The sequence below is a fragment of the Carassius gibelio genome, chromosome B9 (genome assembly GCF_023724105.1).
Source record: "Carassius gibelio isolate Cgi1373 ecotype wild population from Czech Republic chromosome B9, carGib1.2-hapl.c, whole genome shotgun sequence".
NCBI lineage: Eukaryota > Metazoa > Chordata > Actinopteri > Cypriniformes > Cyprinidae > Carassius > Carassius gibelio.
Genome location: NC_068404.1, coordinates 6,554,931 through 6,582,510, shown reverse-complemented (window position 1 = coordinate 6,582,510; position 27,580 = coordinate 6,554,931). Strand labels below are relative to the sequence as shown.

The 27,580-nt window shown below is 39.7% G+C and overlaps 1 protein-coding gene across 17 annotated transcripts in view; it reads left to right on the top strand.

The window, feature by feature from the left end:
- Window positions 1-25,339, top strand: part of LOC127965571 (E3 ubiquitin-protein ligase MYCBP2) — a 98,884-nt gene extending 73,545 nt beyond the window's left edge. For 7 of the 17 annotated variants that reach the window (XM_052566402.1, XM_052566396.1, XM_052566401.1 and 4 more), the window contains 33 exons: window positions 793-1,014; window positions 2,246-2,378; window positions 2,577-2,699; window positions 5,998-6,162; window positions 8,072-8,170; window positions 8,724-10,340; window positions 10,450-10,619; window positions 10,719-10,963; window positions 11,065-11,232; window positions 11,363-11,520; window positions 11,941-12,140; window positions 12,330-12,479; window positions 12,589-12,749; window positions 12,874-13,030; window positions 13,173-13,397; window positions 14,352-14,417; window positions 14,534-14,773; window positions 14,856-14,945; window positions 15,052-15,132; window positions 15,233-15,499; window positions 15,571-15,854; window positions 16,282-16,378; window positions 17,862-17,981; window positions 18,220-18,321; window positions 18,445-18,573; window positions 18,742-18,874; window positions 21,501-21,604; window positions 21,718-21,906; window positions 22,000-22,107; window positions 22,375-22,584; window positions 22,917-23,024; window positions 23,742-23,907; window positions 24,085-25,339. In XM_052566402.1, coding sequence (XP_052422362.1) covers window positions 793-1,014; window positions 2,246-2,378; window positions 2,577-2,699; window positions 5,998-6,162; window positions 8,072-8,170; window positions 8,724-10,340; window positions 10,450-10,619; window positions 10,719-10,963; window positions 11,065-11,232; window positions 11,363-11,520; window positions 11,941-12,140; window positions 12,330-12,479; window positions 12,589-12,749; window positions 12,874-13,030; window positions 13,173-13,397; window positions 14,352-14,417; window positions 14,534-14,773; window positions 14,856-14,945; window positions 15,052-15,132; window positions 15,233-15,499; window positions 15,571-15,854; window positions 16,282-16,378; window positions 17,862-17,981; window positions 18,220-18,321; window positions 18,445-18,573; window positions 18,742-18,874; window positions 21,501-21,604; window positions 21,718-21,906; window positions 22,000-22,107; window positions 22,375-22,584; window positions 22,917-23,024; window positions 23,742-23,907; window positions 24,085-24,200 — 6,603 coding nt within the window. In that variant the 3' untranslated portion in view covers window positions 24,201-25,339. The remainder of the gene's footprint in view (window positions 1-792; window positions 1,015-2,245; window positions 2,379-2,576; window positions 2,700-5,997; window positions 6,163-8,071; window positions 8,171-8,723; window positions 10,341-10,449; window positions 10,620-10,718; window positions 10,964-11,064; window positions 11,233-11,362; window positions 11,521-11,940; window positions 12,141-12,329; window positions 12,480-12,588; window positions 12,750-12,873; window positions 13,031-13,172; window positions 13,398-14,351; window positions 14,418-14,533; window positions 14,774-14,855; window positions 14,946-15,051; window positions 15,133-15,232; window positions 15,500-15,570; window positions 15,855-16,281; window positions 16,379-17,861; window positions 17,982-18,219; window positions 18,322-18,444; window positions 18,574-18,741; window positions 18,875-21,500; window positions 21,605-21,717; window positions 21,907-21,999; window positions 22,108-22,374; window positions 22,585-22,916; window positions 23,025-23,741; window positions 23,908-24,084) is intronic. The other 10 variants (XM_052566410.1, XM_052566404.1, XM_052566406.1 and 7 more) reach the window with 8 other exon arrangements.
- The last annotated feature ends 2,241 nt before the right edge of the window (window positions 25,340-27,580 follow it).

Below are 27,580 nucleotides of genomic sequence, written 5' to 3'. Positions count from 1 at the left end.
AGTTCACCCACAAATAAAAAATTGTCATTATTGTCCTTTTTTTTTAATCGTATGCTATTTAATTCCATGAAACACAAAAGGTAAATACATTTTTACACATTTTTGATGACCGTTAGTATTGACCACATCTGTTAAGCTCAGAAAAACAATTTATGAGGATAAGTTCGATGATGGTGTTAAAGAAGTCCAACCATATATGGAAAAGATTCTTCAAAATTCTCCTTTTGTGTTCCATGGTACATATAACAACATCATGCATAATAATAATAATAATGACAGAATTTATATTATTAGGTGAAAGACTTCTTAAAACAGAATATGTGGATGCATGTTTTTGTTTTCCCTCACACAAAGGCAAAATGATTTTTGTCAGTTTATGAACAGCATGTCTAAATAGTATTAGTCCTCAGAACTTGACATCTGTTATGTTTGTTATAACGATCTTAATTTCACAACCTACAATTAGTTACAAGTCACAGTTATGATAAGTTGATGTTTGTAAAGATTGTTTTCTTTGTATTTAGAAACACAAGTTAGCAAGTTTACTGCTTCTATGAAATGCATTTTCAATTTTTTATATTGTTTTATTTTTAGTGGAAAGGAATGTCAAGTTTATGCAATTGTCCCTTAATCATAATCTCTCTTTGTTGAAAATAATATTAACTCCATTAAAATGAAGTCTTATTGTCTTTTAATAAATAAAAATAAAAAATAGATTGAATATTTTGAAAGCATACATTTTATAATGCACAACTCATTTATAAAATTAACCAGTGTTTTTTGGTTTTGCAGGAGGGCAGGTCAAATTTGGATGATTATGGAAAGGAGACCAGTGGCCACCCTTCCCAGGATGCCAATGTTGGTGACCTGGGCACAGGCCAGGGTGGCGGACCGGGTCTTTATAAGGTAGTGAAGACCGGACCTTCGGGTCACAACATCAGAAGCTGCCCAAACCTTAGAGGTATCCCCATTGGAATGTTAGTTCTGGGGAACAAAGTCAAGGCGGTAGGCGAGGTATGGACTCCCAACTGTGTTACTGTGGCTGCCAATAAATGACTAATTAGACAGATTTCTTGCTAGTTCTGCAGTTTCTGTAACACAAATTCTTCATTTTTCTTTAGACAATTAGAGAACCTTTTGTGTAGCGTCTTTTGATAAAGGCCATACATGCTATGGCTCTGGTGTGGGTGTGTTGTTGTTCTGTGCACATTATTAAAACCCCTCTCAAGAATCACCCAGCATGGCTTCAGCTTTTGCACAGTGACAGTACAGTGTAATCTGGCATGCTCTGTGTGATGCAACAATTAATGAATGATCCTAATTACCTATTAACAATAATGACAGATGAAGCTTGGGAATTAAAAAAAAAAAAGTAAAATAATAATTTCCACTCTGTAAACACCTGGGTTGAGCAAAATTCAGAATAGGTTCCCTTTCGATTTGGGATTGTGAATTTGAATTGATTTAGTTCTGACCCATATGAGATGGAACTGGATTTTGAATTGGAATGATAGGAAGAGCAACTTCAAAAAAGAAATTCAGACATGCACATTTTAGTTGTGAAACAGAACACAAATAATTACATCATTACTTTGAGTAATTGTCAAATTATTATTACATTATATATTTTTATTTGATGGAGTATTATAATTGTCGTGCTATACTTTCTATAGGTAACAATGAAGATATTGTAGAAAAGACAATGTAGAAAAACAGATTAAATTTAGATACATTTTCTTTGAATTTTATTTCATTATAATTGTACTTTCTTCAATTCAAATGACAATTCTGCATCTGATTTTGTCTCGATTCAAAGTCAGGAATTGAATGGGAATTCTGAATGGTGCACAATCTTGGTAAACACCTGTGTTTAATGGCATTTGAACGGTCTCCATGTGTGAACATGGACTTTGCCTCTTTCTTCTCTCAGTAGAGGGTGTGGTGTGTCATGCTGTCCTCAGATGCTCTCCTAAACTCGCTGTCTCTGAGCCTCCCCACTTACACAAATACTGCTATTCTTCTCACGTCAGATATACAACAGTGTCTTCATTTTAACTGGTTTCAATTAATAAATCCTGAGAATTTAATGGTACATCATAGGTTTGTTTCCACGTCATTTTAGAGCCTCCGCTGAGTTTTTCTTGCTGATCAGTCATGCTCTTTTGGATTGATGTTGTGTGTGTGTGTGTGTGGTGGTGGTGTGTGTTGGAGAGAGAGGAGGTAAATAAAGCTGTGTCTGTATCAGGTGATTAACCCAGAGGGCACCTGGGTTCAGCTGGATAAGAACAGTGTGGTGGAGTTCTGTGAGAGCGATGATGGGGAGGCCTGGTCTCTGGCCCGAGACAGAGGGGGAAACCAGTACCTGCGTCACGAGGAAGGTAACGCTAACACACGTACTTAAATGTATTTCAGTTAGTTGCCAAAGCAACATGTCTAATGTACAATTCTAATTTTAGGTTAACTGTTTCTTTAAATTGGAAACCAGTAATGAAATGCATGCTTAAACCACAAGTTGAAATTCAGCTGGCTATTGGTTGTTGATGATGATTAATGCTTTTTGTTTCTCTCTGGGACAGAGCAAGCGATTTTGGAGCATGGAGCCCAGACCCCTCCTCCCAGCCCGTTCTCAGTCCAGGCGTTTAACAGGGGCATGGACAGCTCGGGAGCTCAGGGCTTCGACTACGGCATCAACAACAAAGGTGAGAGTAAAGATCCTGGAGAGATGTAAATAAAAAGAAAAAAAAGTGATGAATTAAGTTACAGCCACACCTTTGTTTATATGATTCAATTTCATCTTTTTTCATACCATGTTCTAGGGGGTGGGTGATATACCAGTAGAACCAGTCTAAATTTGTCAACTGCTAGATAATTTTGACTATTGTTTCTATAGCAATACTCACGTGATGTTGCTGTGCTACATATAGTTTGCACACATTTTTAAGCATTGCCGTTTCAAAACTAGTGATTTAAAGCCATTGAAACAGCTGTGAAAGAAAACATGTGTAACGTTATATTGGATCTGGGCAGCTCTTAGAGTGACAGCAGTCCGATGTGGACATGTGCTGGTATTCTGCAATGATATATATCACGGTAATGAATATGCATGAAATTGTTATCGTGGGCACTTCTAAATACCGTGAATAATTGTATATTACAAATTATTCAGAATTTGAAATGCATTTTAAGAATAATTTTCCCATCAACTGGTCAAAATGCACAACACTTCTGTATGCTGCTTGAAAGAGTGTGCGCTCTGATGTAAATAAGCATGCATGAGAAGCACATGGAGGAACACATGAGAGACTCTGAATGAAAGCACATTCACTCTCTGACAGCAGATGGCGCTAAACTGCAGAAAATACAGCCCTTATCCTGGAAACCCCATAAATAAAGCAGCTATTCTTCATTCTAAAACATAGTTAAATAATTTTAAATAACCATTCAGATTTGTGGATTAGCTGTGTGGTTCAACACAGCACCAAATACTTTTTCAATTTAATCTGGACTACAACATGCCCTAGATATTGTTTTTAAGTATTTTTGATTCTTTATTGTTCGTTCACACTTTACATTAAGGCTTCATTAGTTAACATTAGTTAATTCATTAGTTAACATAAACTGCCAATGAAAAATTATTCTGAACATTCATTAATTTTAGGTATTCCAATATTTAATAGCATGTTGTTAAAATCGAAAGTTGCAGCTGTGTTTTTTAATGAGCAAACATGAACTAAGACTTGTATTTTTTAACAAAGATGATTAACTTGTGAATCTTAATGGTTAACTAAGGAGGTCTTTTTGTAAAGTGGTACCGATTGGTCTTTATAGTTCTATAGTAAAACTGTTAACTTTATATATTTTTCTATATTGCTTTATTGCGTAGTAATTTTTGTTATAAGATAAAAGTTATTAAACCTGGTATACTGTATTATGATTCAATTTCAATACCGTGATAATACCGTTTTAGCAATTAATCGCAATAAGAAAATCCCTCACTGCTCTTGACTAAATCACTTTTGTAACTTTAATACAATGAAATACATATTTAATTGACAGTGAAGAATATGCAGTATTTTTATACATTTGATTACTTTATACAATGTACGTAGCATTTCTTATTTGTTCTACTGTAGGTTTTCATGTTTTGTCCTATTGCTGGTACTTAGTTTCTTATTTGCTGACTGTTTATTTGTCTACAGTTTTTAAATTTTTTTTTATTTATTTAGACTAGTATTAGTTGTTGTTTTTTTTGTGATATTGATACTAGTGACAAGAATTATGGCATTCCTATAATATAAATTTTTTTATCTATCGGAAAGAACTTGTTTAAAACAAAAATAACTATATGAAATATAATTACAGTGAATTAAACTCATATTGTGATTAAACTCATATACAGTGAGGTTTTTGGTCATATCCACTGATCTATAATATAGACCTGGATTGATCATGACGTCATCCCTAGTGTGCTTAAACGTTCTATTGAATTAATAGGAAATTGTATGATTTTAATGAGAAAACATCACCTAACAAGTCAGCGTTTATAAATCTGAAGTATTTCTGTACATTATTACAGTGCAAACACCCTAGGCGTGTAAACGGTTATTATTATTTTTTTGTAATATTTTAAATTTCCCCTAATGCTACTTATTAAAAACCTACATTCATCACAGAAGCAAATATCATGAATATGATAAACATCAATCGGATACGACCTCAACATATATAACAAACGAAGTGCTCATTCTGAAATCTGAATTTATTCAAAGAAATAACTGACTATTTACACTACAGATTTAAAGACATAAAGCTTTATTTCCAAGATAGTAAGTTAAGATTTTCATTTCATTATAGAGAGAGCAGACGAGAGAGAGTGTCTTTTATCTAATTAAAGCGCTGTATGACCCCTGATTAATAAGCAAACACAATCATTTGTCTTAATTCAGCTGTGTGTAATCAGAGTAGTTGTGCTCTGCATGCTGTGATCTGTGTCTTGGCTGTCGTCTGTGGTGTGTGAAGGCATCATTGTATGCTTGGGCAAGACTCTGTGTGCTGCAGCTGGGTCTTACCCAATTATTGTCCACTGGCTCTCACCATACTGTTCTCATGCACCGCTGCTTAGTGGCGTTACCCATAGACCGCTGTCTGATGGGTCCTTCATCACCTCTTATACTTAAGTCTTAACTGAATCAAATACACTTGACCTAACCATGGTGCTTAACTAAATGCTCCTAGATTAAAGTCAACATGGAGTCAATATTAACCTTAAAATTGCTTGATCTTCCAAAGAAAAACAAGTCTTTTTAAATAATAATAATAATAATAATAATAAAATGATGAATGTTAAGAATGATCATAAATACTTCTATAGGGATAGCTTGATCTGTTCTCAAGGGTGAACCTGATCTTAAACAATCAAAAAGCCTTATCAGAATTCACTGCAAACTCTGTTACACTTTCCATTCTCATATGAAATGCATATTTTTTTGTGATCCAATCAGTTCCTGAGATAAAATCAGTTCCCACCCTACTTTTTTTTTTTTTCTCTCTATAACTATCTTGTCAGAAACGCATTGCATGATGGAAGTCATTTCATGTTGACTTTAACAACTCAAATAAAATCTTAGTTTTCAGTAATGTCATGCTACTTATTAGGTTAATATATTAAACAGTTTCATACAATATGGACAATCCCCCTCCCCCCACAGAATGTCCATGAGTTGCACTATAAAAGGAATGAAAGAAGAGCATTGGCTTTGTCTGCCAATGTTTTATCTGTGACCTTATAGATGTTCCAGATATGAGGTTTCATGAAAACCTGATCTACGGCTCCCCCGGCCTTTCCTTATTCCCCTCACGTTGGTTCAGCTGACCCACTCACACACCCCAATACTTCCAGTGAATGCTTGTGTGGGGCGTTAAACTGACGAGCGTTTTGTATGGCTCCTTTTAAGGATCATATAAGCTACAGCACTCCCATTGTCTTCCGCATTGCAGGTGACCGGCTGAGTGCCATACTGAATTCCATTCAATCTGGGCCTTTCCTCCCAACTCCTTCCATATTTGAGCAAGCTGCCAAACCTCCCTCTTCCCTTGTCCACAGCCCATTTGTGTTTGGACAATCCCTTTCCCAGCAGCCTCAACCGCATCCACAGCTTCCGAGTAAGTCTGTCTGTCTATAAGGTAGTGACGGTGCTTGTCTTAAGCGCTTATTTGTTTAGTGTCCCATAGGTTGTGTTCAGATCCGTTTAGGCTTATTTCCCCCGCTTTTTTGTCGGCGTCCACCCGCTTGCTTGCTATGTTTGAATTGGCGATTCTTTCTCATCTCATTTTAACCTCAGTGGCCAAATAACATTTAAGCTCCTCTTCTGTTTCTACTGTAGCTCCTAACAGTGTGTTTCATGTCAGATGTTTCTGTTAATTTTATTGCATTTTGTTTTTCTTCTTAATTTGATCGTTCATTAGCTAAATAATCACCAAAAGGTCCAGGAATCTGTTCACGTAATCAAAACAATCCCCCAGTATAATCTACAATGCATATATCTGCATAAGAAAAAAGAAAATATATATTTTACATATATATATATATATATATATATATATATATATATATATATATATATATATATATATTTCAGGTGCCAATGTCTCAATATTTTCCACAGCCAGAATACTCTGAATCTGCATTTCAGTTTCATAACAGTTCTTCATATTTTATTCTCACTCTTCTGCCACTCTAATTGCACTGGTTAATGCCCAAGTTTTGTTTTAGTCTTGTGCCTGCTTCTAGCAGTCTCTGTCTCTCTCTCAGTGTCTGTCCTTCTACTTGTTGCTTTTTCTCTATTCATACATCTTTCCCAGTACCTAGATGCTCCTCTTACCCTGTTTACACTTAGTGTTAACATCCATCATGGGTCTTCCGATCACCAATTGCAGGGCGAGGTTGCATATATATTTTTTGTCCATTTGGAGGTAGTCAGAAAACTTGAGATTTCATGGCACTGAAACAATTTTTTTTTTTTTTTTTACTACCTGTGTAGTTTGAACATGTGTGTATTTTTTTTTTTAAATCATACGCATGCATGAACAAGACTTTACAGAACTTCTCTGCTATTACACAGATAATCTTAAAATACCCAGTTAGTGTAGGAGCTTGCCTTAATAAGGAGCATTACACTTAAAAGATCATATTCTGGGTGAGATTAAAACTCTAAAAGTATATCTGGAAGCAGACAAATTATATTTGTAATGCTGCCTTAGAATTAGAACAGTTTGTCTATGCAGGATGCATAATTAAGATGCATACTTTGTAAAATAACTTTTATATCAGGAGCACAAACTATTACATCAGTAAATTACCGTGAAATGGCCAGAATGATTTACCAGTAAATACATAGATATGCTATTCACACAAGCAATGGAGTTATGGCTTTTTACCAGTAAGAGACCATTCACAGATTAGCTCCAAAATACTGATCAATTCTTTGAAGAATGATCTTTAAAAATGATGCCATTGTTTTCATTCGCCCATGTGAGTAGAAGCACTTTAGTTTCCCTATCTGTCGAACATATTTGAAGTCTGAGTGACAGGCATAAAGGGGTGGTCTTGCTCTGTAATGTTACTTGTAATGTTACATCTTCTCATACTGGTAAATTGCCAGAACAAATTTACCAGTATCCTGTTCACACATGATCTTGTAATGGTAATTTACCTGTAGTTTACTAGTAAAGACTATATGTGTGAAAGGGGCTATAGCAACTAATGTTTTGTTATACATGTAGTCACAAAATCTTTAATATTCCCCTTGAAAACTTAAGTAGACACAGACACATTTGAATTGCATGTTAATACCAGGTGTAAACTACAAATATAAGTTGTCCACTTGCAATTAGATCAACCAATATGATTGTAAATATCAAGTGTAAACAGGGACAGAGTCCTTTTTTCCCCTCATACACTCTTTCTTCCACTCTTCATTGTTCATTGGCTCTCACTTTCTCTCTCATTCTGATGGTTTTCCTTGGTTCAAGCCTTGTTGCTTACTTTCCTTGCCACTGTTTTCCGCTGTAGATGCTTCATCACGCAGTCTTGCTTCACGTGAGCGTGTGCACAAAAGCAATGCGACCGGCCCTGGCACCACTCTCTCATCTCTTGTTCTCAGACAAAAGGGTGGGTAATGCATGTCTTCTCCTGGGAGCACCCTGGAGACTCACTACAGGGGAGGGGTTTCATGTCATCCTCTCTTCCACAGTCCATTTATTTCCCCTTATAAGCATGGCAACAGAGTATGTAGTTGTTTGGAATATATATGGGGACAAGTTTACAAGTTTGACCAACATTTCCCATGACCTGGGTGCTTTCCATTTGCATCGATATTTATGCATTTGCTACCTTAAAGTCTTGTGAATACTTTAATTTTTATGTAAATAAATGTTGGTCAGTAAATCAGAATTTAAGGTCATTTTTGGATTTCAGTGGATTCTTGTAGATGTCATTTTAAATTTTACTTTTGTTGTTTTACATTTGTTTTTTTTTTTAAGTTCCTTATGTTGTAACTAATTTTTCCTTTACATGTTCACATGTCTTCTTTTTTGTCTCGTTATTTTATTATTATTATTTCTTCCTACTTACAGTCTGTGAAAACGCCTGACAAGTCTTTGTAGAGTGCCTCCTGCACAAATTAGTTGCACATTGGTAACTGATGGTGTGTTATGATACGCAGGTGACAGGGATAACTTGGCCAGTCGGTCTATGTCTCCAGGCAGCAAGCATCGTCAAGAAAGTCGGTCCTCCAAAACGGACAGTCACTCTAGCCGATCGGTTGACCAGGTGAAGAGCAAGAACAATGACAGTCTGTCTGCCAGCGAGGCCCTCTGTCTCAAATCAGACACCGGCAAACTGCGGTCTGACTCTCACAGCCGCTCCCATTCCCCTAACCACAACACTCTACAAGCCCTGAAAGCTGATGGCCGAAATTCAGGCCTTAGGGCTGAGTCTCCGAACCCTGGCTCCCGTTCTTCCTCACCCAAACAGAAGACCATCAGTTCAGGTAGATCTAGCCCTTCCACCAACAGTTCTCCACGTTCATCCTCTCCTCATGATAAGAACCTGCCTGCTAAAGTTAGTCCTTCTAAAGCTCACCTGGACCCTCCTCGTGAGAGATCCAAATCTGACTCCTATACGCTAGACCCTGACACCCTCAGAAAGAAGAAGGTTCCTTTCATGGAACCTCTGAGGGGCAGGTCTACATCTCCCAAGCCAAAAATGTCACCTAAAGAGAGCAAAGGAGGAAGCAGCAATTCTGAGAACCGAGCCCCATCTCCCCATGTAGTTCAAGAGAACCTCCACAGCGAAGTGGTGGAGGTTTGTAGGTCCAGCACCTTGCTGTCCAATGATGAAGTCAATGATGAGAATGCAGAGTTGCACAATGCTGAAGAGGGCTCTTCCAAGGTCCATTTTAGTATTGGAAAAGCCCCAGTCAAGGAGGAACTTGAAAGTCGTTCTTCACCCAAAGTTAGCCGTAAAACCTCCAGCAGGCATGTTAGACCCAAAAAAGACAAATCTGGGCCACTCTTTAAGGGTGAAAACGTGCGCCCCACTGAACCCGCCAAGCAAGCCATGTCGCCTTCTGTTGCAGAATGTGCTCGTGCTGTTTTTGCTGCCTTCCTGTGGCATGAAGGCATAGTGCATGATGCCATGGCATGTTCTTCCTTCCTCAAGTTCAACCCTGAGCTGACCAAAGAACATGCACCCATCCGCAATTCTCTCAGCTGCCAGCAGGGTTTGGAAGAGAAGGAGAGCAAACTGAAGAACCGTCACTCTCTGGAGATCTCCTCGGCCCTCAACATGTTCAACATATCACCACATGGCCCAGACATTTCCAAGATGGGTAGCATCAACAAGAACAAGGTTCTGTCCATGCTGAAAGAGCCACCCTTGCCAGAGAAGTGTGAGGATGGAAAAAGTGAGGCGGTCTCCTATGAGATGACCAGCCACTCCTCCATGAGGTCTAAGTCCATCTTGCCTCTCACCCTCCAGCACCTCGTAGCCTTCTGGGAGGATATATCCATGGCGACCATAAAAGCGGCTACACAGAATATGATCTTTCCGAGTCCAGGTTCCAGTGCTATCCTTAAAAAGAAGGAGAATGAGAAGGACAGCAAGAAGACCAAGAAAGAGAAGAAGAAAAAGGAGAAAGCTGAGGTTCGCCCTAGGGGGAACCTCTTTGGGGAGATGGCGCAGTTAGCAATGGGAGGCCCAGAGAAGGATACCATTTGTGAGCTGTGTGGAGAGTCTCACCCATACCCTGTTACGTACCACATGAGACAGGCCCATCCAGGTACAGTGCCGTCATTTCTTGGGTCTTACTCCATTCGGTTTTATTCAGAGTGGATATAAAGACTAATATATGCAGTATATCGTCACTTTTCTGTGTTGGGTTCTTTCAGGCTGTGGTCGGTATGCTGGAGGTCAGGGCTATAACAGTATTGGTCACTTTTGTGGAGGCTGGGCTGGTAACTGTGGAGATGGTGGGATTGGAGGAAGCACCTGGTACTTGGTGTGTGATCGTTGTAGAGAGAAGTACCTGAGAGAGAAACAAACAGCTGCCAGAGAAAAGGTATACCTGTCACGACCATTGTAGGGAAATTCATATTTGTACATGTCTAAAACATTGAATGACTCTTTCTGGGGTTGAACCCTGTGGTTCTTGGATTAGGTCAAGCAGTCAAGGAAGAAACCTCTCCAGGTGAAAACCCCACGGGCCCTGCCCACGATGGAGGCCCACCAGGTGATCCGTGCCAATGCACTCTACCTGCTGTCTCTGAGCAGCGCTGCTGAGCCAAGTCTACTTTGCCATCACCCACCTAAACCCTTCCATGCACATCTGCCCAGCCTCAAAGAGGGAGTGTCTGAGGAACTACCCAACAAGATGGGCTGCCTCTATCTGCAAACTCTAGCCCGGTAAATAACTTGTGTTGATCACAATGAACACGGGCAGCATTGTTATAGTAATTCAGTGCATTCAGTATCTCATTGAGTTTTTCTTAATGTCCTTTTTGCAGCCAACACACTGAGAACTTTGGGGCCTATCAAGATGACAACTTGTTTCAGGATGAGATGCGTTACCTGCGTTCTACATCAGTTCCTGCTCCCTATATTTCAGTCACTCCTGATGCATGTCCCAATGTTTTTGAAGAGCCAGGAAGTAACATGAAGTCCATGCCCCCAAGGTACTGTAACAAATTCTTACATGTATCTCCCAAAGCACCATGCTCTAATGCTGACTCCTATGAACATTGAGGCATTTTTTGTGTGCTTATTATCTCTATTTGACTTCTTTATATGATTTTTTTCCTTTAGTTTGGAGACAAGTCCAATCACAGACAGTGACACGGCCAAGCGAACAGTATTCCAGCGCTCATATTCAGTGGTGGCCTCCGAGTATGATAAGCAGCACTCATCCTCCCCAGCACGGGTCAAAGCAGTGCCGAGACGCAGGGTACACAGCGGCGATGCAGGTAATGTTGTGTCACTTTGTACAGCACAGTTACAAATGCTTTATTAATTAAGCTAACTACCATAAAGACAGAGAGTGAAATCAGAGAATTTATTTACATCAGGTGTGCTGCCGCTATACTGGACTGAACCAGTTTCAGCCTCTTAAAGTTATTCTGTCTATCATTTGCATTTGACTGGTGCTTTTATCCAACTTGCATTGCGTCTGGGATTTGAATTCAATGAACGTTGTGTCATTTGGTCCATGTTTTACTGTTTAACTTAGATATTAAACTGGCTTGTATGCATCATAAAATAATGCATAGCAATATTAACCTATATATTTTAACAATGTTTGATATACTAAAATATTAGTATTTTGATAACTTAATTTGCTAAGTTAAACATTTCAAATGTGGGTTAATTTCTGCTGGTTTCTACAGAAGTTGGGTCATCACTACTTCGCCACCCTTCTCCCGAGTTGTCTCGACTGATCTCAGCCCACGGCTCTCTAAGCAAGGGTGAAAGGAACTTCCAGTGGCCTGTGCTGGCATTTGTTATCCAGCATCATGACCTAGAGGGCCTGGAGGTGGCTATGAAGCATGCACTCCGCAAATCAGCCTGCAGGGTGTTTGCCATGGAGGTCAGCGACATTATCTCTGGCCTTCTGCCGACTTTCAGTCCTCTTCTTCCTGTCCCAAATTGTAAAATGCAGTCACTGTATTAAAAGACATGTATTCAAATCCTTATCCAGTTAAAACAATTGACTTAAAGTTTAGTCAGAAGTTCTGGGAACTCTTAACAAACCTTTTGTCCTGCATTTCCTTCTCAGGCTTTTAATTGGCTGCTGTGTAATGTTACCCAGACCACCTCCCTCCATGATATCCTGTGGCACTTTGTGGCGTCTCTGACTCCGTCTCCCTTTGAGACAGAAGAAGAGGAGGAGGAAGAGAACAAAGGGAACAAGGAGAACCTCGAGCAGGTGTGGCCTTACGACAACACTACTAATGGTTTATTAAGAAGTCACTATTGTCTTAAGATGAACAGAGTTTTTTTTTTAAAACTGGATGTTTTTCTTCTTGTTCTCGCAGGAGAAGGATTTAGGTGTATGTGAGCACCCCCTGTCTGACATTCTCATCGCTGGAGAGGCGGCTCACCCGCTGCCCCACACCTTCCACCGTCTGCTCCAGACCATCTCTGACCTCATGATGTCACTTCCCAGTGGAAGCTCACTTCAGCAGATGGCCCTCAGGTATCGTTCGCCTAGTTCACAGAGACACCATTTGCGACCTCCTGTAAATGTGATGATAAATGATGTCAACTAACATTGTCTTCATGAATGTACAAATCTAGTATTTGTTTGGCTGTTTCATTAGATGCTGGAGTCTTAAATTCAAGCAATCAGATCATCAGTTCCTGCACCAGAGTAACGTGTTTCACCACATCAACAACATCCTGTCCAAATCAGACGATGGGGACAGCGAGGAGAGTTTTAACATCAGCGTTCAGTCAGGATATGAAGCGATTAGTCAGGTGGGAAACTTTCCATTACCTGCATCTGTGTTGATTGACAACAAAGACTTTCTTTCCTATTGCCTTTAGATTTATTAGTTTGCCAGAGGCCAACATCTAAATCAGCTTAAATCACAATGAAGGTATTTTACATGTATTGCAGGAACTTTGTGTGGTGACCTGTCTGAAAGATCTGACCAGCGTGGTAGACATTAAAACGTCCAGCCGACCAGCCATGATTGGCAGCCTGACTGATGGCTCTACTGAGACGTTCTGGGAGTCTGGAGATGAAGATAAGAACAAAACAAAGAGCATCACTATCAGCTGCGTCAAAGGCATCAATGCGTCATATGTCTCTGTCCATGTCGACAACTCTCGTGACATTGGAGTGAGTTCACAAATTATTGTTCTTTCAGTTTTTCTGTCCATTCTTTCCCAGTCAGTATATTAATACCACTCTCTATGTTTGATTTTATGAAGTGTTCAAAGTGCATAAGGTAGGGCTGTGCAAAAAAAAAAAAAAACATCTCCAGCATGTGCGTTCAGGTCAGGGTTGCCAGGTTATCAAAACAAATACTGCCCACTTTCTTCTCAAAACTAGCCCAATCGCGTTTCCAGGAGGTTCCCTGATAAAAATTGCTTCCCGAGATTAAAATATAAGTTTTTTGCCAAGGTTGCCTTGGTAAAATTTGCATTTTAGGGGCAAAACATCAAGTTATTGGTATTGGGGTTGCTTCAACCCGCGAAAATGAAAACAACCGCGGATTTGGCAACACTGGTTCAGGTGGAGCGGCATTTACTACACAGAGCCATGGTCCGCCGACAAGCTACACAAAATTGCTTTCAAAATTGGCAAAGAATCGCCTCCGATTTTGAAATCCATTTTGTGTAGATTGTCAGTGAACTATGGCTCTGTTTTTCATGTCCACGGGTCAAAGCGACCCCAATACAAATAACTTGATGTTTAGCCCCTAAAATGCACATTTTACCAAGGGAACCCCGCCAAAAAATGTGTATTTTATTGCCCGGAACAAAACGCAATTGGGCTAGTTTTGAGAAGTAATTGGGAAGGTTTTGTTTTGAAAACCTGGCAATCCTGACCTGAACACACGTGCTGGAGATACACTACTAATCACAGGAGCACCTTTACTGACAAGATGCGCATGAAAATCACATTCGATGTTTTGCACAGCCCTAGCATAAGGGCTCTATAATGTTCAAACCCTTAGATATGAAGTTTTTCACATTTTTCTATTTTAAGTTGATTGTTTTGTAACATAATTTATACATGTATCTTCAAACATCTAGTGATTAATATAACCTGTGCTTTGTGTTCTGTCAGAATAAAGTCACGTCATTGATATTCCTATGTGGGAAGGCTGTAGAAGATATCTGCAGAATCAAACAGGTGGGACTTAAATGAAAACTAAAATAAATCTTTTAACGCATACTCTGATCTATACTTCTGCATATGACATTAAGTCAGTTTGAAAAAGTTTCTCTGAATGGACTTTGTTGTCTCAGATTGACTTGGACTCGAGGCACATGGGCTGGGTGACCAGCGAGCTGCCTGGAGGAGACCACCACGTGATCAAGATCGAGCTTAAGGGTCCTGAGAACACGCTTAGGGTACGGCAGGTCAAAGTGCTTGGCTGGAAGGAGGGCGAGAGCATCAAGATTGCTGGGCAGATATCAGCCAGTGTAACTCAGCAGAAGAACTGCGAGGCTGAGACACTGCGTGTCTTCCGCCTCATTACATCACAGGTGAGGCCAAAAAGACCGCAGTACGGTTCCAGTACCAATGTACAGCAAACTCTCGTTCTGAACTATCGTCATGTTTGTGTAGGTGTTTGGGAAACTAATTTGTGGCGATGCAGAACCAACACCGGAACAAGAAGAGAAGAACCTGCTCTCCTCACCCGAGGGTGAAGACAAGGTCAGCACTAGCATCTGTTTGTGTTTGGTGGCTCGTTACAACCATATCAAGTGCTGAAGCATAAGATGAAGTTGTTCAGGTATGTTACAAATGTTTTCGTCTTCAGGCTCCATCTGATGCAGACCTGAAGGAGCACATGGTGGGCATTATTTTCAGCAGGAGCAAACTGACCAACCTTCAGAAACAGGTAACACCATCAAAACAACTCGGCTCTCTCTAAAACCAAACATGCATCAAATACTGTTTCTGGGTCCAGTTGCTCATCACCTGACTGCTTGCCTCCGCAGGTGTGTGCTCATATCGTCCAGGCCATCCGTATGGAGGCCACGCGAGTGCGGGAGGAATGGGAGCACGCCATTTCCAGCAAGGAGAACGCCAACTCTCAGCCCAGTGACGACGACGCCTCTTCTGATGCGTACTGCTTCGAGCTGTTGTCTATGGTGCTGGCCTTGAGTGGATCTAATGTTGGGCGGCAGTACCTGGCCCAGCAGCTCACCCTACTGCAGGACCTCTTCTCCCTCCTTCACACCGCCTCGCCACGCGTCCAGAGACAGGTTTGTGAATGCATCGACAGCTGCTAATCTAGAATCAGGATCTGGAAAGCATCACTGTTCTTGCCGTGCAGGTGACGTCTCTGCTCAGACGCGTTCTTCCTGAGGTCACTCCCATGCGTCTGGCCAGCGTCATCGGCGTGAAGGCTCTACCGCCAGCAGACATCAGTGATATCATCCACTCCACAGAGAAGAGCGACTGGAGCAAGCTGGGCATTTTAGATATGTTTCTGGGCTGCATCGCCAAAGCCCTCACTGTGCAGCTCAAGGCCAAGGGCACCACTATAGTTGGCACAGCTGGCACGGCTGCAGGCAAAGGAGTCACTACAGTCACCCTACCCATGATCTTCAACTCAAGGTCAGCTTGCTCGCACTGTGCCATTTTTAAATTAAACTGCATTGGATCATATTTGCTGAATGAAATCCAGTTCTTGTTCCTTACTAATTTGGGGCAGCTGATTCTAAAAAGAATGTATTTTTTGCTCTAGCATGTTTTCACAGAATATCTGCATTTTCGTAGTATTTTTGTTTTCGACAACTATATGTATGTTGGAGAAGTCTTGACTTATCCTTTATATATGATTCTTATCTTCCTCTGAGCCAGTTTCAAACTATTTTTTCACAATTTGTCACAGACTATTTTTACTTGTGTATAATTCTTAAAATCTTTTTTTAAGATGCAGGGCTGTGTTTAAAACACAGGTTCTGAGATTATCTTATTAAGGGTCTTCATTTTAGAAATGTATATTTAATAACTTTGTTTCTATTTGTGTGTGTTTGTGCAGCTACATACGGCGTGGAATCAGTCACTGGTGGATGAAGGGCTCCACTCCGCCTCAGATCGCGGAGATTATTATTAAACTTGTCAAAGACATGGCTGCTGTGAGTAACCATGGCCCATCTTAACCCAAACACCTTTTCTGTCTTAACAGTATGCAGTAGATGTTCAGCTGCATGTTTATGAATGATATTATATATAATCTATATATAATCTCCTGCAGATACATTTTAATTAGGGCTGTCAGTCGATTAAAATGTTTAATCTAATTAATTACACGATGTGTTGATTATTTTATCTAATTAACTGCTAATTAAATTTGCCGATGAAATTACCCACAAAACATAATTTAAAGTCATTATTGTTAAGTGAGAAAGTATCAAGTAGACATTAAAATAGTACCTTTTAGAATTTTTTATTTGATTCAACATAAAATATATTACCAATAAACTACAATTTAGGCTACAACAGCTGAACATAAACTATGGAACATAAAAGAAGATAATTTAATAAACATCAAACAAAACCGCTTTGTTAACAACAGTCTTCAAAATACCATTTTATGCTTCACAAAGAAAGTCATGCAGGTTTGAAATGACATGAGGGAAATCGATAACATTATTTTTTTTTTTCAGTGAACTATCACTTTAAGGTTTTTTATTTAATTTTTAATGATATGATACTCTAAATAAGTAACTTATGGAAGCCCATTTCCACCACTGGATAAAAAATAAAATAAGGCAATTGGCACTTTTTATCTTGCAGTTCTGACTTTTTAATTTGAAATTCTGAAAAAAATAAGATTTGCAAGATATGAACTCACAACTGTGAGAGAAAAAAAGTGTGCAATTTTCTTTTTTTTTGCAATTGCGACGTTATATCTCATAATTCTGAATAATTCTGAAAATATAAACACAGAATTGCGAGTTATAAAGTAAGAATTGCATGATATAAACTCGCAATTCTGAGAAAAAAAGAATTGCGAGAGAAAAATGTGAAATTACCTTGTTTTATTTTTAAGTAGTGGCGGAAACCGGCTTCCATAGAAACTAAAACTGAATGCAGGTGGCAGTAAATGTGTTTTTGAGTCATTCGTTCATTCGATTCAGAACACTGATTTATTCAGAAACAAATCACCGCTGTTTTTCTCTGAGATTCACAACAATTGGCAAACAATTGGCAACCACTGGCAAAAGTGGCTTTAAGGATAATATTTTCTCTGCAAAATTGAGCAAAAACAGACAATATTGTGTAAATTGCACACAATATTTAATGCGCATTTTGTCAGTAAAGCCGGTTCTGTAATCAGCGGTAAATCTCCATCACCTGCGTGCTTTCACATGGAGCAGCATTAACTACACAGAGCCGTTGATCTCTGACAACCTGCACAAAATATGATTGTGGTTTCGCGCAGCTTGTCAGTGAACAGAGGCTCTGTGTAGTTAATGCTAGTCCTTGTGAAAGCGCACAGGTGATTGAGATTTTTTTTTTCCATAACTAATTAAGTTAACAGGGTAAACTGACAGCCCTAGTTTTGATACATTTACAGAAATGGTCCCTTATCATTTAAGTGTCTTTTTACCCCAGGGCCACCTCTCAGATGCCTGGTCCAGGGTGACTAAGAATGCTATTGCTGAGACCATCATTGCACTCACTAAGATGGAAGAGGAGCATCGCTGTCCAGTGCGCTGCATCGCCACCACTCGGGTACGCTTCATCTGTCATAACTGAACATTTGCCAACTAGGTCAGTATTACTCAGGATCCCTCAGCTGGAGGAGTTTACCAGTCATGTGATCTGATATGGGTCAGCAGCACAACTAAATCTCAGTCGGTTAATTTTATGATCTAGATGAATATGAACAGGGCACCCAGTGTCATAGAAAACCTGGGTATATGTAAGAAGCTGAGTTTAAATTTCAAATGGTTCTACTTCTTCTCTTCAGCTATGGCTTGCATTGGCCTCACTATGTGTCCTGGATCAGGACCATGTGGACCGACTGTCTTCAGGACGCTGGATGGGCAAAGATGGGCAGCAGAAGCAGATGGTATGGGACACAGGGCCTAATTGGCCTCTAGGGTGCTATAAAGCACAATCAATGCAATAGTACATTTAGTCCTTCTGCCGAGCATGAGCTCTTTACCTCTTCACCCTGACGTTTAATCCTCAGCCCATGTGTGATAACCATGATGACGGGGAGACGGCAGCCATCATTCTGTGTAATGCTTGTGGAAACCTGTGCACGGACTGCGACCGCTTCCTCCATCTCCACCGCCGCACACGGACCCACCAGAGACAGGTGAACCTGGACACTAACACACAGCTAATCATCAACATATGGATCGATTTGGCTAGTTGTTCATATGACATCATGTTATTCAAAATAATAACAGGGATCAGAGTTAATGGTGCTTTTAAAAATGATACCATTTTAAGTTGCTCATAACACATTTAATGTTGCGTGCAGGTCTTTAAGGAAGAGGAGGAGGCCATTAAGGTGGACCTACATGAAGGCTGCGGTAGAACCAAACTCTTTTGGCTCATGGCGTTGGCCGACTCTAAGACCATGAAGGCCATGGTGGAGTTTCGTGAGCACACAGGTGACTTTCTCTTCCTTTAGTAATGTTTCATAATGTAGAGAGAAGAAGGAAAAAGGTGAATGCTGCAAACAGGACTCAAACTTTGTCTATGTAGACACTGCAGTGTTCCTTTTGTATGTTTTTAGAGCTGTAGTTTTACTAACCGCTTGAACCAGCACAAACCGTCTTTTGGCGTTAAAATTACACTGTCTGGTTTTACTTAAGACACGCAGTGACGAATTAAAGCAGAAATGGTGTGGAATATGCAGTTATAGGAGTCTCCTTTTCAGACACAAAATTTCTGGGAGGAGAGTATTCAACTGAATCACGCAACACGTTTTACTAATGTTTAAGCTCGTCAAAGTACTGGCATTTGTGCCATTATGTAACGCCCCCCAAAAATCACGTCTTAAACTGTTTTGTGCTTGAAATGCAATTATTGTTGTTAGGAGGAGGCGCTGCAGGGGACAATAGAGCGTGTGGTAGAAGGGAGAGGATTTTTTCCACATGTATTATTTTATCTGGTATGCCAGAAGAACACATTTAGTTTGCATATCATATTGTTTGCCAGTCCATGTTATTTTTAATTTGCTTCAGGAAATAAAAGGCAACTTGGAGTCACGCAGTACCAGGTCTATCAAAACCTCTAGCAAACCTTCATTTTTTGGCCTATATATATATATATATATATATATATATATATATATATATATATATATATATATATATATATATATATATATATAAACTAGCTTTAAGTAACTTACAAGACATGAGAACACTTGTTATTCACTAATTAGAATATCATCAACAAGTTGATTTATTTCACTAATTCCATTCAAAAAGTGAAGCTTGTATATTTTATTCATTCATTACACAGTCTGATGTATTTCATTTTTTATTTATTTTCATTTTGATGATTATAACTGAAACTAAGGAAAATCTGAACTGAACTCTCAACTGAAAAGTATGAACATGACAAGTATGAGCATGTACAGCACTCAATACTTAGTTTGGGCTCCTTTTGCCTGAATTACTGCAGCAATGCTGTGTGGCATGGAGTCGATCAGTCTGTGGCACTGCTCAGGTGTTATAAGAGCCCAGGTTGCTCTGATAGTGGCCTTCAGCTATTCTGCATTTTTGGGTCTGAATACCCCATAGATTTTCTATGGAGTTAAGGTCAGGTGAATTTTCTGGCCAGTCAAGAACAGGGATAACATGGTCCTTAAACCAGATACTGGTAGCTTTGGCACTGTGTGCAGGTGCCAAGTCCTGCTGGAAAATGAAATCTGCATCTCCATAAAGTTGATCAGCAGCAGGAAGAATGAAGTGCTCTAAAACTTCCTGGTATACGGCTGTGTTGACCTTGGACCTCAGAAAACACAGTGGACCAACACCAGCAGATGACATGGCACCCCAAACCATCACTGACTGTGGAAACTTTACACTGGACCTCAAGCAACGTGGATTGTGTGCCTTTCCTCTCTTGCTCCAGAATCTGGGACCCTGATTTCCAAAGGAAATGCAAAATTTTCTTTCATCAGAGAACATAACTTTGGACCACTCAGCAGCAGTCCAGTCCTTTTTTAAGCGAGACGCTTCTGACGCTGTCTGTTGTTCAAGAGTGGCTTGTCCCAAGGAGTGCGACAGCTGAAACCCATGTCTTACGTACGTCTGTGTGTAGTGGTTCTTGAAGCACTGACTCCAGCTGCAGTCCACTCTTTTTTGAATGGGTTTTGTTTCACAATCCACTCCAGGGTGCAGTTATCTCTATTGCTTTGTACACTTTTTTTCTACCACATCTTTTCCTTCCCTTCGCCTCTCTATTAATGTGCTTGAACACAGAGCTCTGTGAACAGCCAGCCTCTTTTACAATGACCTTTTGTGTCTTGCCCTTCTTGTGCAAGGTGTCAATGGTCGTCTTTTGGACAACTGTCAAGTCAGCAGTCTTCTCCATGATTGTGCAGCCTACAGAACTAAACTGAGAGACCATTTAAAGCCTTTGCAGGTGTTTTGAGTTAATCAGCTGATTAGAGTGTGGCACCAGGTGTCTTCAATATTGAACCTTTTCACCAAATTAAAATTTTCTCAGATACTGAATTCCCTAGTTGTCAGTTATAATAATCAAAATCAAAAGAAATAAACATTTGAAATATATCATTCTGTTTGTAATGAATGAATATAATATACAAGTTTCACTTTTTGAATGGAATTAGTGAAATAAACTTTTTGATGATATTCTAATTATATCACCAGCACCTGTATATGACTGTTTCAAGCTGTTGGGAATCAAGGGTTTCTTTAGAATCTTTTGTTTTGTTGTTGTTTCATCTAAACTCGCCTCTGAGACTGTAAATACAGCTACAAGTCTGGAACAGAATATTATGAAATGTATGTTAAATGTTAGATAACATTAAAAAACAGAGCAATTCACAACAGGGATGATATTCCCCCCATTATTTAAATATCTGTGGCATTTCTGTCAGTTTTGGTGGCATTTTTGCCCTGAGGCCTGCATAGTTTCTGACCCCTAACTGCTAGGCCATAGCTGTGACGCGTCCTATTTCCAGTATTCCTCTTTATTCGACCAGTGGCTTTATTTTATTGCTAGTTATAGCTTAAATGTCATTATTGTACTGTCTTTCAGGGAAACCCGCTTCCAGCAGTTCAGACGTCTGCCGCTTCTGTGGCACCAGGAACGGCACAGAGCTGTCTGCAGTAGGAAGTGTATGTTCAGACCAAGACTGTCAGGTATTTACTTAAAATGCCACTTTTCTGGCCACTTTTTTTACACTGTGAAATGTTTTCCTGGAATCAGTGATTTCATAAGCATACTTACAGTATGTATTTGAACTGTTGTGTAGGAGTACGCAAAGCTGGCCTGCAGTAAGACTCATCCGTGCGGTCACCCGTGTGGAGGGGTCAAAAATGAAGAGCTGTGTCTGCCCTGTTTACATGGTTGTGACAAAAGCGCCACCTGTCTGAAACAGGACGCTGATGATATGTGCATGATTTGCTTCACTGAGGCTCTGTCTGCTGCTCCAGCAATCCAGGTACAGTAGAATACAGTCACTGCGTGTGATGACATATAGAGGATATATAGTTACATGCATACAGTGTAACTGTTTGTCCTGGTTTATATGCAGATGGACTGCAGTCACGTGTTCCATCTTCAGTGCACAAGAAGGGTTCTGGAGAACCGCTGGCTTGGGCCCAGGATAACCTTCGGGTTCATGTCGTGCCCTATTTGCAAGGTAAATAAGCTAGTCTGGACTCACTTTGAGGTAAAAGTCAGCCTGAGTGGGTAATCAGAATAAAATCTAAATCACACTATTGCTTGGTGAGATATCTAATCGCCAAGATTGCATTTTAAGTAGACATATGTGCTGTCAGAGAGAAGGACAGCACTGTGTTCATTTACACGTGAGCAGCTCACATTTTAAATTGCAATAAAAATATATAATTGCAAAAGCCACAGTTCGATTTTGATGCGTCTTTCCTGTTTCCGCATTTCTTTTTAGAACAAAATCAACCACTCTGTCCTAAAAGATCTGCTGGACCCCATCAAAGAGCTGTATGAGGACGTGAGGAGGAAGGCTTTAATGAGACTGGAGTATGAAGGACTGCACAAGAGTGAAGCCATCACGATGTCTGGAGCTCGGTTCTACAACAACCCCGCTGGATTTGCCATGAACAGATACGCTTACTACGTCTGCTTCAAGTGCAAAAAGGTTCGATCTTCCCGAGTGTTGTTTGTTTTCTGTGGTGCTCTCAGACCTTCAGTGGAGCACAGGAAGCAGTGCTTTAAAACCATCTTCCTCCTTGTATATTATAGCTGAGGAAGCTTTCAGAAAGAGAACAGTTGGGTTTGAGTGAACCGTCCCTTTAAGGATGTCTCTGTTCACTGTGAATAGAATGGAAAAACATGGTTGGCAAAAACGATTAAAGCAGCTCACTCCTGTGGAGCAAGAGCTATTTGCCAGCATGAAATGAGATTTAGACTGCCATAATGAAGCCATTTCTCCAGCTGTTGTGCTAACAGTGTGCCTTCTGACTCATCCAGGCCTATTTTGGGGGAGAGGCTCGCTGTGATGCCGAGGCAGGACAAGGTGACGATTATGATCCCCGTGAGCTCATCTGTGGCGCTTGCTCAGATGTGTCCAGAGCACAGGTCAGTGGGACACACACATCATGTGCTTGCATTTGTTTAGGATTCTGTTTTTAACACAATAGACAGCTGCAGAAATGAGTCTGAAAGCCAAGGAAAAAATGTTTAGCCTAACTTTAACTTTTGACTTTAGGTGAAGGTATTTAGGCTTCAAAAGTTAATTTGTGAGGATTATCATGTAAGAATCAGGTTGCCCTAAAAATAAGATGCTCTATTATACTTCATCCTGGGATTGTTCCCTATTGACATTCGTGAGGTCTGCGCATCCAAATGATTTAGTTTTACAAATGTAAATGTTTACTTGGCTGATCAGTGTGATACAGTGGCTCAGTCATGGCTGCTTTTCAGTTTATCAGCACTTCTGCATATATTTAAGCATATATTTTACACTTAAATAACTTATTTCATAAAAATGATTTTTTTTTTCAAATATTTATAAATATATTATATATGCTTTCTCAAATATTTATAAATATATTATGTATGCATTTTTAAATTCAAATATTCTTAAAATATTTATTATTTAAAAAATAGTTACTTTTATAAAATTAATCATATCATCATAAATTCTAACATTATTTTCATGACAGTTATGCACATTTACCCTCGAAAATCGAATGTTTTTGCATTATAAAAGTGTTGCTTCAGTTTCTGATTTCATGGGATTGTTTGTAACAGAGAGAGAGAGAGTTTGTTTACCCCTCGTTCTTTTTGTTGCAGATGTGCTCTAAACACGGGACAGATTTCCTGGAGTATAAATGTCGTTACTGTTGCTCTGTGGCGGTGTTCTTCTGCTTTGGGACGACGCATTTTTGCAACGCCTGTCATGATGATTTCCAGAGGATGACCAGTGTCCCGAAAGAAGAGCTGCCTCATTGTCCTGCTGGTACAACACTTAAATGCTTGAATAATAATAAAAAAAAAAAAAAAAAGTCCCACCACCATTTTTGGTCTGTCTGAAACTCACGTCTTCTTGAATTTGGCCTTTTGTTCCATTACGAGCTGTTATTGAAACTTCTTCAGCCGACAACATGTTGACTTCAATTTCTTTCTTCCCTCACAGGACCAAAAGGAAAGCAGTTAGAAGGAAGCGAGTGTCCCCTGCATGTGGTGCATCCTCCCACCGGAGAGGAGTTCGCTCTGGGCTGCGGCGTGTGTAGAAATGCCCATACCTTCTAAACACCTACAATGATCTCTCTCTATATATATATATATATTCACCCTCCTGTGGCGGCCGGATCCCTCTTCAGCACAGCCCGAGAGCAGATACACCGGACGTCCCGTTCTGAGGGGGCTGTGACGGGCCCAGGGTGCATCCTCCCCTCTTTAGACGCAGAAAGAATGAAAAAAAAAGAACAAAATAAAACGAAGTTGTGACGTGTTTGCATGCAGCCGTTGTAACCCTGCGGCTTGTAGGAACGTTGCACACCTCCTGACCACTGAAGGGTAACAATGTATGGAGGATTTTGGGATCCGAGACCACGTGGATGGGCCATGATTTCAGCTTCTGGAATACAAGTTTAAGATTTTATTGTTGTATGTAAACTGACTTTGTTTTCGTAATCCTGTACAGTATTCCTTCACTTTCGGAGTGCATCATGGGTAAGATTCAAATGCTTTAAGAGGACTTAAGTATGTGACGCTGGAGGAAAATAGTGTACGATTTATCTAATCTTGTATATAATGACAGTAACCCTTCATATGTGTATTCCGGCGTTGCTACTCTCTTCACTTCAGTTTCGTTTGATATTCTGGCTTATGTTTTGAGCCAGAACTTTTAATGAAGTGCAATACTGGGTGTGCCTCCTCCTCGCAGATGTAAACATATGGAATGTATGTCAATAAAGCCGCTGTACATTTCGATACAGTGATGCACACGCTGTTTGTTGTGTTTTCCCCAGCAAGTGTGCCATCATTTCTGTAGTCAGATTGTTATCAAGGGGCTTGTTGTCTGCAGTGTCTGCCCTTTTGTCTCAATAACGTGATATAAACCCCTTATTTCTGTCATTTTAAAAACGAAGGTGAGTATGTTCTGCTTTTGTATTGGAAGAACAAGACTCCTTGGGGCCAGTCTTCACACCAAATCAAAGCAAAACGACATATATTAGAAATTGTGGCTATTTAGTGGTTGTTTTGGAGGCATATAGGAAGGAATGTTTTTTTTTTTTTGGAGGGGGGGGGGGGGGGGGGGCTGATGAACAGCTGCTGTAAAAGACTAAAAAATGCAACTTGTGAATCTGCTTTATATTATTATCTGTGGATGGAGCTGAATGGTATTAATAAACCGGGTTCTCTGTTCAGCAAGGTACATTACAAAAGGAGTGTCCTGTGCTTTTTTTTCATTCATCCTGAAACATGCAAGCTCAAAAATGAAAGTTGTTTATATAAAATACAGATAAAAAAGGCGAAAAGCATGGCTCCTGTCAAGATGTTTTAGGAGCTTCAGAAGGGCAGAGTTTGGGGAACCGATTATTGTTTAATGTTGTACATTTATTTCGTATATGTATATTGTCTTAGGCATATAATATAAGCTGTGTCAGTCACAAATTGTCTGTTTGTGTGAGAAGACCAGAATGCAAAACAGATGTGAGAAATGCAGTTAATATGCAAATATATCATTTATATGCATAAATACTTTGTCCTATCACAACATCATGTGTTTTGAATAGATGTAATGCAAGATGATTTTCAATCTGCCTTCAACATTACAGCATATCGATGACATTTACTGTATCATTTGATTCTGGAGAGCAATGGAGCTGGAAACTTTAATATATTTTTCTTGAATTTAACCTTCAGGAATTCCTTACTTATAATGTGACCATAGTTAAATATTTTATATCAGTAATATGTATTTAAAATATTTTTTTAGATCTTTTGGCACTTAATACTATTTGTGCAATAATTATGTTCCATTAATGATCACCTAAAATATATTTCTAATATTTATATTAATTATGTTACAGTGTGTTTAAGGTTAAAATATAATAAATGGTTTTAAATTCCAATGCAAAGAGGCAAATTAAAGTTATTTTGTGGTCTGATAAGAAAAAAAAAACTTTTCATTTGTAATGCCATGTTCTACAGGTCCTCAAAAAAATAGCATATTGTGAAAAAGTTCATTATTTTCCATAATGTAATGATAAAAATTTAACTTTCATATTTTTAGATTCATTGCACACCAACTGAAATATTTCAGGTCTTTTATTGTTTTAATACTGATGATTTTGGCATACAGCTCATGAAAACCCCAAATCTCCTATCTCAAAGAATTAGCATATCATGAAAAGGTTCTCTAAACGAGCTATTAACCTAATCATCTGAATCAACTAATTAACTCTAAAACCTGCAAAAGATTCCTGAGGCTTTTAAAAACTCCCAGCCTGGTTCATTACTCAAAACCGCAATCATGGGTAAGACTGCTGACCTGACTGCTGTCCAGAAGGCCATCATTGACACCCTCAAGCGAGAGGGTAAGACACAGAAAGAAATTTCTGAACGAATAGGCTGTTCCCAGAGTGCTGTATCAAGGCACCTCAGTGGGAAGTCTGTGGGAAGGAAAAAGTGTGGCAAAAAACGCTGCACAATGAGAAGAGGTGACCGGACCCTGAGGAAGATTGTGGAGAAGGACCGATTCCAGACCTTGGGGGACCTGCGGAAGCAGTGGACTGAGTCTGGAGTAGAAACATCCAGAGCCACCGTGCACAGGCGTGTGCAGGAAATGGGCTACAGAGAAGCAGCACTGGACTGTTGCTCAGTGGTCCAAAGTACTCCAGTGTCAAGTACCCACAGTCAGTGATGGTCTGGGGTAACATGTCAGCTGCTGGTGTTGGTCCACTGTGTTTTATCGAGGGCAGGGGCAATAAAGCTAGCTATCAGGAGATTTTGGAGCACTTCCATGCTTCCATCTGCTGAAAAGCTTTATGGAGATGAAGATTTCGTTTTTCAGCACGACCTGGCACCTGCTCACAGTGCCAATACCACTGGTAAATGGTTTACTGACCATGGGATTACTGTGCTCAATTGGCCTGCCAACTCTCCTGACCTGATCCCCATAGAGAATCTGTGGGATATTGTGAAGAGAGAGTTGAGAGACGCAAGACCCAACACTCTGGATGAGCTTAAGGCCGCTATCGAAGCATCCTGGGCCTCCATAACACCTCAGCAGTGCCACAGGCTGATCGCCTGCATGCCACGCCGCATTGAAGCAGTCATTTCTGCAAAAAGATTCCCGACCAAGTATTGAGTGCATAACTGAACATAATTATTTGAAGGTTGACTTTTTTTGTATTAAAAACACTTTTCTCTTAGTGGTCGGATGAAATATGCAAATTTTTTGAGATAGGAATTTTGGGTTTTCATGAGCTGTATGCCAAAATCATCAGTATTAAAACAATAAAAGACCTGAAATATTTCAGTTGGTGTGCAATGAATCTAAAATATATGAAAGTTTAATTTTTATAATTACATTATGGAAAAAAAAAAGATATTTTTCACAATATGCTAATTTTTGTTGAAGGACCTGTATAGCTTTTTAATATGTATTTATTTCTCAAAAG